At 36.9% G+C, this 9,708-nt stretch overlaps 1 protein-coding gene across 1 annotated transcript; it reads left to right on the forward strand.

Moving 5' to 3' along the window:
- Window positions 1–2,756: 2,756 nt before the first annotated feature.
- On the forward strand, window positions 2,757–6,307 carry LOC129892239 (uncharacterized). The gene is made up of 2 exons (XM_055967800.1): window positions 2,757–2,889; window positions 5,850–6,307. The coding sequence occupies exons 1-2, from the start codon at window positions 2,757–2,759 to the stop codon at window positions 6,305–6,307; spliced, it is 591 nt and encodes a 196-aa protein (XP_055823775.1).
- The last annotated feature ends 3,401 nt before the right edge of the window (window positions 6,308–9,708 follow it).

The raw sequence follows: 9,708 nt of genomic DNA on the forward strand, positions 1-9,708 counted from the left end.
TTTAGAACAAATTTATGCCCTGAAAGAAACCCCCACACACCTGCAACAATACACCACAAGCACAACACTTTACTTTGATGATAATTCAACTATAGCGACTCCAATTTAGTTTGTTTCGAACGTCAAGCATGTTTATGATGTTTACACATTTCCATACACTTAAACAACATATAATATACTTCATAACAACACCATAAACCCCAATTTTAAGGGAAAGGTCTCACCTTACCTGAAATTGGCCAAAGTTTGCCAAAACTGCATCTTGAAAACTTCTTGGTATGCTGAATTGGGGCGGACTGTTTGTGTCCCTTTTATGCTAACCCAAATTGGAATTTTATGTTATAAAACATCATTATATAACTGTGGGATACCTTAAATAATTAATTCATAGAACGAAACTCGGGCCTTACCTTTCTTGGCCTCAAACCCGTAGCCCCTCTAGCTTGGCCCTTTATGTTTTTTCTTCAACTTTCTTTCAAGTTTCTAAGCGTAAGGTTAAATAAATGACTCCTTAGTCATCATCATATACATATATATATACATATATACATCTCCACATGGTTTATGAACACCGTAGATAATTAATTCACAGAGAAAAACATTGGAAAACTTACCTTGAACTCTTTCAAGCCATGGCTGCCTCCTTCTCTTCTCTCATGTTTTTCTCTATTTTGGCTGAGTTTTTTTGGATAGAAACTGAAATTAGGAGTCACTTAACACATATATATATACCTCTTTAGAAGGTGCCACATGGCATCCCCCTAGGGCGACACGTGGCAGCCTCCTAAGATGCCACCTCAACCCATGCGGCCAATCACATGCTGCCATGTGGCAGTGGGGTCTACCCCAAGCTGATGCATCACCTACTTAAACCTAAGTAGGTGCATCACCTGCTTCTCCAAGTAGGTGCATCACCTACTTGCTTCGAGTAGGCGCGTCGTTTCCTTATTTCTCTTTCAAGAGCCTATGCACTCGTTGCTACTTAAGCTCGACGAATAATCAAGTAGCTTAAGTGTGTAGGACTTCTAAGTTAGTAGCTTATGCAAGCAAGTCGAGTTCCACAATTTGTTAGTTGGCCTCCAACTCCTTTCAAACACTTATAACTCTATTTCCAACCTTCACTATCACGGGGCATCACATCCTTCCTTCCTTAGAGTTATTTGGTAACGTGATAGATAATAGGGATCACATGGAGATTTTCAAGAAGCTTAAGAACACGTCTCAAGGTACATAAGTACGGTATATAACATTTTTGATGAGGGTTCCATAGGATTCCATGTAATAGATTGCATAGTCTTTGATATCGGTTAAAGGTCTTATCCCACACAAGTTGAAGTTAAGCTATGAGTTACATGATGAATTTTTATGATATGCATTTACCATGAGTTTCATATGTTTTTAAATATTTTTAAGCCTTACTCATGTTCATTATGATTGGTCATGCATTTTATGACATATTGATTATGTTTTTTTTTACTTTTTCATGCATACCTCACATACTTAGTACATTCAAATGTACTAACTCATATTTTGCCTATATTGTATCATAATATAAGGATGGATGATACTCACGAACATCCTATTTATGGCTAGAGATGATTAGATATCAAGAGTTGGTGAGTCCTTATCTTATCGAGGACAATGAATTGTGCTATAATACCAAGTTTATCACAACCCAAATTAGGGCTAAGCCGTGACATAATAATCGGGATATGAAGGACCCCAACCAATCTATCTTAGCATTTATTACATTCATAAGGTAAAGAACAAGATAATAAGATATAAGCAAAAGTAATGAACTTAAGGCTGTGGAACTAAGGGAATTCAACATAATATATATCCAATACAGACTACATCATAAGCCATCTAAGCATGTCCCTAGTTTGGGTCGTGATGAACTTGGTATTATAGCACAAGGTTTAGAAGAGTTTTAGAGAGTCTAACATGCCACGTTGGTTAAAGTCTTATTCATTGGTGTGAAGCATGCCATATCCATAAATAGGAGGCTACAAAATATCTTAGGAAAAGTCTCACTTCTTTTATGATCTATGTCATGTGGTAGAGTGGTTATGTCTTTTGCCTCTAACTCTTGTTCTTTGTGATTTTTAGAATATGCCTCTACAAAGATACCCCACTAGAAGGAACGTGGTTGAAGAGGAGCAACAAGCTCCGAATGACCCATTGAACAATCAAGTTTTCAATGCTGAGTTTTAAGTACCTTTTCAAGTACTTGCTCAAGCCATTACGACTCAAGTTAACTATGAAGTAGTTGTTCCTGTGAACCCAAATATTGGTACGATAGCCACTAGAGTTTTTTATTTCATGAGGATGAATCCTCCAGAGTTTTGGGGTTTTAAAGTTGATGAGGATCCACAAGAGTTTGTTAATAGCATCCATAAGATTGTTGAGATCATGGGGATCAGATCGGTTGAGAGGGCGGAGTTAGCCACTTACTAATTGAAGGGTGTTTCTCATATTTGGTATGATCAATGGAAGAGTGAGAGGCCTAGAGAGGTGGATCCCATAATGTAGGAGGAGTTCAAATGAGTGTTTCTTGATCGATTTTTGCCCTTGGAGTAGAGGGAGGCCAAAGTGCAAGAGTTCATTAGCCTTAAGCAAGGTGGTATGAGTGTGAGGGAGTAGCCCTCAAGTTTAATCAATTTTGAAAATATGCTCCTTTCATTATTGCGTACTCAAGAGCTCATATGAGCAAGTTTGTACCGGGTGGGTTAGATATGGTCTTAAAGGAATGCAAAATGGCTAGATTGATTTGGGAGATTGATATATCTATACTCATGACCTATGTAGAGAAAATAGAGAGTGAGAAGCTGAAGGAGAAGAATAGGGAGTCCAAGAGGCCAAGGAATGACGGTGGTGATTTCTCATATGGTAAGTCCAAAGATGGTGGATGTCTTTATTTTTGCCAAAAGTACTTCGACCAAGGATCTTTAAAAGCCAATAGTCTAAGGTTTGATAAGGATAGGGTTCCTAACCCTAAGCCTCAAGGAGGTGCTCCTATTATCCAAGTTACTCCTGCATGCAAGAAGTGTGGTAAGAACTATAAGGGTGAGTGTTTAGCCAGGTTGAATGTGTATTACTGATGTGGTAAGCTGGGTCATCATTCTAAGGAATGGAAGGTCAAAGATTGGTCATCCTCAAGGCCAAGTTGCCTAAGGTGCTCAAGTGCAACCAAATGGTAGTAAATGAAATAATAGGTTTTATGCTCTCCATGGTAGGCAAGGGGTGGAGGAAACTCCCAATATTTTCACTGGTATGTTATGGGTCTTTCACTATGATGTTTATGCTTTGCTTGATCCGGGTATAAATCGGGTATAAATTTGTCTTTTGTTTCCCCTTATGTGGCCATAACATTTGATGTTAGTCTTGAGACATTATTAGAGCCTTTCTCCATTTATACTCCCATAGGAGAGTCAAAGCCTTTCTCCATTTATACTCCCGTAGGAGAGTCGGTTGTGGATAAAAGAGTCTATGTGAGTTATCCGATTTTGAACTTCCATAAAATTACTCTATGTGATCTAGTTGAGCTTGAGATGACTGATTTTGATGTTATCCTTGGTATGGATTGGCTATATACATGTTATGCTTCTATTGATTGTAGGACCCGACTGGTTAAGTTCCAATTCCCAAATGAGCTGATCCTAAAATGGAAGAGTAGTAATTCTGTGTTCAAAGGTCAATTTATTTCATTCCTTAAAGCTTGAAAAATGGTTTCCAAGGGTTGCATTTACCATCTTGTGAGGGTTAGGGATGAAAGTTTTGAAGCTCCTACTCTAGAGTCAGTCCCTATTGTGAATGAGTTTTTGGATATATATATATATATCACTTGAATAAATATCAACATTGGATAAGAAATAATTAGTCGAGAGTTCAGGAATCTAATATCCCGTAGGCTTTATTTAGGACTCGTTTGGGCATTATGAGTTTGTGGTTATGTCCTTTGGGTCGACTAACGCCCCAGTGGCTTTTATGAAGTTGATGAATCGAGTATTTCAGCCTTACTTGTACTTATTTATGATTGTGTTTATCGATGATATCTTTATTTACTCCAAAAATGAGGCCGACTTAGTCAGTTTAGCACTTCAAAGGTTGAGAGAAGAAGTTGAATTCAAAATTCTCCAAATGTGAGTTTTGGCTTGAGTCCATTACATTATTTAGTTATAAGGTGACCAAGGATCATATTATGGTCAATCCGGACAAGGTGGCACCGATTCATTATTGGGTTAGGCCTACTTCAGTTACCGAGATTTGGATATTTATTGGGTTGATAGGCTATTATTGTCAGTTTGTTCAGAGTTTCTCCTCAATTGCATTCCCATTATCTAGCCTAACTCAAAAGACCATGATATTTCAGTGGACTGATGAATGTGAGGTGAGTGTTCAAAAGCTTAATGAGTTATTGACTTCAGCACCTATTCTAGACTTACTCGAGGAGGGTGTGGCCTTTATTGTATTTTGTGTTTCTTTGGAAGTTGGTTTGGGTTAGAGTTATAGCTAATACTTCTTGATAGTTGAAGATACATAAGAAGAACTATTATACCCATGACTTGGAATTGGTAGTGGTGGTGTTTGTTATGAAGTTGTGGAGGCACTATCTCCGTGGTATGCAGTTTGAGGTCTTTTCTAATCACCCTAGCCTTAATTATATCTTTTCTCAACTAAATATGAACATGAGGTAGCGTAGGTGGTTGGACTAATTTAAAAACTATGACATCACCATTCTTTATCATCTGAACAAAGCTAATGTGGTAGCAGATGCCTTGAGTCGCCAAGCACCTAGCATAGGTAGTTTGGCTTTCCTTAATGTGAATGTGAGGCCCTTGGCTTTGGAGGTTTATTCATTGGCCAGGCAGTTGGTCCGACTTGATATTTTTACACATCATAGGATTTTGGTCTTTGTGGATGCTGGGTCTACTTTGATGGATCACATTCGTGCACGCTAGTTTGATGATGACAAATTGAGGACCATTCGAGACAAAGTGTTGAGAGGTGAAGCTAAATTAGCCTTTCTTGACCTTGAGGGAGTTTTGAGGATTAACGGTCGCATTTATGTTCCCAAGGTTGGGTATTGGGTATGTATAATACTGGAGGAGGCTCAATGTTCCAAGTATTTTATTCACTTAGGAGCAGTAAAGATGCTTTATGATATGAAACAATACTATTGTGGTGTGGCATGAAAAGAGATATTATTGATATTGTGGCTAAGTGTCTAAATTGCCAACAAGTGAAGTATGAGCATCCGAAAATGGGTGGTCCTATGCAAACAATGCCTATTCTCATATGGAATAGGTGCATATTACCATGGATTTTTTGACTAGATTACTCGTGGCATTTGGTAAGTATGTCTGTTTAGGTGATTGTGGACCAATTGACCAAATCAACCTATTTCCTTCTATTGAAAACTAGCTATAATATGGAGTATCTATCTAGGATGTACATTTGCGAGATTGTGAGGTTGCACAGGATGCCTATCTCTATTGTGTCAGATCAAGGTTCATTGTTCACCTCTAACTTTTTGGAGGCATTACAATGTGGTTTGGGTACCCGATTAGACATGAGTTCAGCATTTCATTCCCAGACTGATGGCCAGTCCGAGTGGACTATTCAAGTGTTGGAGATATGCTTAGTGCATGTGTGATTTATTTTGATACTAATGGGACTAACACTAGCTCTTAACAGAGTTTGCGTATAGTAACAATTATCACTCTAGCATTCAAATAGAACCATTTGAGGCATTGTATGGTTGTAGGTGTCGATCATCTATTGGATAGTTTAATTCAGCTGCAATGGATGCATTGAATACTGATTTACTCAAAGATGCTATGGAACAGGTGCACTTGATTTAGAGTCGACTATTGATAGCCAAAGTTATCAGAAGAGTTATGCTGACAAGATGGTCTGTCCCTTAGAGTTCAAGGTGGGAGACCGTGTAGGACTGAAGATATCATCCATGAAAAGTGTGATGAGATTCAAGAAAAAGGGAAAGCTTAGCTTGAGGTTTGTCGGCCCATTTGAGATTCTGAGGAGAGTGGGTGGGTTGGCTTATGAGTCGGCCCTTCCCCCTAGATTGTCAGCTGTCCAACCTTTGTTTCATGTCTCCATGCTTCGCAGATATATACCGGATAAGTCTTATGTGATTTTTTATGATGCAGTAAAGTTAGGCTCGGATTTGACTTATGAAGAGGAGCCGGTAGTCATTGTAGATAGGCAGTTTGGTAAGCTTAGGAATAAGGAGATCGCTTCAGTTAAGGTTCAGTGGCGACATCGACTTGTTGAGAAGATGACCTGAGAGTTAGAGTCTGATGTGCGGACTCTCTACCCTCAGCCTTTTTAGACTCTAGGTACTTTTCTTTATCTTATGTTTGAGGATCAACATTATTTTTAGTGGATGATGTAATGACCTTGAAAGTTATTTTCTGAAATTTGTGAAAAACTACCATTTTACACCTCTTGTTAGTTTTCTTGGGTGTTAATTGACTAGTTCACATGGTTGGTTTTGGTAAATTCTTGAAAATTTATGAATTGTGCAAGTTTTTGAGTTTTAAAGGTTTAAGTTGCTCAAATAATGGTTTTTGGTACCAATTGGAGCTGCGGGACTTGGAATTGAATTCCATCAATTCCATCAACTTTGAAATATGGAAATTAATCCGGGAGTGTCTTCTCTTTTGAATTTGGATATTTTTTGTGAAATTGATGTCCTAAGTTGGAAAGTTTGGTTTTAAATGAGTTAAATTTGAATTTGGCCAACAATTCAAGTTCGGAGACTCGAATTGGACTTTTGATGATTTTGTTGGGTTTAGTTGGTGATTTTAGTCTTAGGTGAGGCTTCTTTATAATTTTTGGAGGTCCTGAGCTCGTTTGGTCTTTTTGAAGTTTGAAGTTTATTTAGTTGAGACATATCAAGTTCCGGATCACGGATACCTCTAATTCAATGTTTGATGGTTCTATTGAGTTTGGAATGTTGACATTAGTAGGAGTGCATATATTGTTTTGTGTATGTGATTTTGAATGAATCCCGGAGGTCCAACCTGAGTCATTTTTGAGTTGTGTTTCAGTTTCTACTTTTACTCTCTGGTGCAGCCTGAATTACTCTTTGCGATCGCGACCTGAGGTCATGCTATCATGAAGTGTTGATGTAATATGCTTCGTGATCGAGAGGGGCACTCGCAATTATGATGAGTTCTCAATTTCTGTTTCCTTCACGATTGCAAAAGGGTGTAGGCGATTGCGATATAAAATTTCCCAGTGCGTTGTGATCGTGAGAGCTAGTGGCTCTCAATCGCAATGTATAAATGTCTGCCTGAATAGTAAAATATTGGGAGAAACCCCATTGTCATAATTTTTGGAGTTCTTAAGCTCAATGGGGTGATTTTTGAGAGGGATTTTCGAAGAGCAACATTTGGTAAGTGATTTTCTAACTAACACCCTTGATTTCCCTTTAATATTGTATGATTTTAACTTCCAATTTCTTGTTTTTGAACCCTAAATTTTTTGATTTTCCCTAAACCTAAAGTGGAGATTTTGAACTCCATTCTTGGTCAAAATTTGTAGGGTTTTTAGCCATGAGCTCTATTTTACGTATAAAACCTAATTCTAAAGTCAATATCTAGTTTTACCCTTCTTCGAAATTAATTATTTTTAGATTATTTTAACCCTAATTCCGACTCTTTGCAATATGAATGTCATTGGACTCCTTGTGACATGTATGTTTCATTCTTGATAGTAGGTTTTCATTTTAGACATTGAATTGGAGGATTGTTCATCCGGTAGGAGCGTTTGGGTGCGGTTTCAAAAATTGAGATAGGTTTGACTATCCTTCTTGATATAGGAATGGGGTAATAAGTTAATCTTATGTTATAGACTTTGGGATGGGGTTATAGTGTAGATTGGGATTGTTAAATTATTTGTGATGCTTGTGTGAGGGCTTATATGTGCTGTGTAGCCCATGTGGTGGCCTTATTTGCTATCTTATATGTTTTGAGAATGTATGATATCATGATTTATCTGTGATAGAGGTGTGAGAAGATTATTTGACTTGAAATGCCCTCCTAAGGGGTTGCATTGGGTGTTGAACTGTATTTGAAAAAGGGTGAGCATTTATTTTAATAAAATTTCCTTCCCATTGCTATCTATTGAGGATAATTATCATGTTTAGATTGAGTTTAGAGAACTTAATCCTTCTATATACATGTTCAATAGAATATTATCTCTATGCCATATGTATTATGATGCATTCATCTTGGAAAGTTGGGAACAATGAAAGTCTTTTTGAGAAAGAAAATGAGACACTTCTTGATCCTTGACCATGAGCTTGGTGGAAAGTTGATGAGACTTTGATATTGTGATTCAGTATATAGACTACGATTCCCTCATGGATCCTTGTCTGAAAGCCTTATCTCGACAGGTGTATATGATAAGTTGTAGGATAGCCTTGATTCCACCATACCACCATATCATTACATCATCATATTGTATTATAATGCATTGATACTTGTGATACTTGATTGACAATATTAATTGTGATACTAAAATATCCCTATGTGTTTACTTTACTTGCGACGTTCTATATAAATGGGTGGCACCTATATCAGAATGGGAATTTTCTTTATGAAGACGGAAGCATTCCTTAGTTTATTTCATAGGTTTGATTACTTCCTTATACTCAATTGTTTAAACCTACTGAGTATATGTGAATTGTACTCACCTCTACTTCTATGTCCTTTTTTGATGCAGATTCTAGTCAGGGTGTTCGGCACGGTAGCTGATCTTCTAGTGGATTTTATAACTCCAGATTAGTGAGGCAATCCAGGATTCAAATCTTCACTAGTCTATCTTTATCTCTCATTCTTTAGTATTATTTTGAGACATATGTTGTAATTTCTGATTTAGACTTTTTATAAGATGCTCTTTATACTTATGACACTAGGTTTTGGGATCATTTCTTCGTTATCTTTCATTTCTTTTAAAATGTCACTTGTCTTGTCCTTGGGAGTCTCACATGAATTTTACTTTTTAGTCTTACACATAGAAATGTATTTTGGAATGTGTCATCATGACCTCAGTTTTTGAGTCATGACATGGTCCATGCATCATCTATTTTTCACAGCATTATAATAATTAGGATCATCAACTTCATTTGGTATTTCTTCTGAAATGATTCAATCAATATCTGATGCACATAAAAATTTATTATGCTCATGAAAAATAGCAAAATATGAGCATGCTGCAACCCTTGTTTCTGAAACTCAATAGTATATATCACTGCATTAAAAATCAAATAAGGCTATTAGAAAAAATAGTTTGTTGGAATCATATATTCAAATTAAATCATAAATGTTATGTACCTGTTTTTACTTGTCCAAAAATTTGATTTTCTTTTAGATCCTTAATTAAGTGGTCCAATTTAATTTTGAACACCCTACTTAAAATGTCAGGACGGTCTTCGAGATTCACTCGTTTTCTCTCTACAAATCTAGTAATCTTTGGCCATTTTGGATTCCAAGTAAATGTGATAAAAAGAACAAGATATCCAGCTTATTTGCATATTGTCATAGCATCTTGATAATTCTAAAGCATATATCATGCACCTCTTGTAAAGCTTGCTGATAGAATGACTCTTTTACCTTGTTATGAAGTATCAGTGTCTCCAAGTAAAATAGCATCTGTTAGAACGTTATACAAATCAACTCT

The sequence above is a fragment of the Solanum dulcamara genome, chromosome 1 (genome assembly GCF_947179165.1).
Source record: "Solanum dulcamara chromosome 1, daSolDulc1.2, whole genome shotgun sequence".
Taxonomy (NCBI): Eukaryota; Viridiplantae; Streptophyta; class Magnoliopsida; order Solanales; family Solanaceae; genus Solanum; species Solanum dulcamara.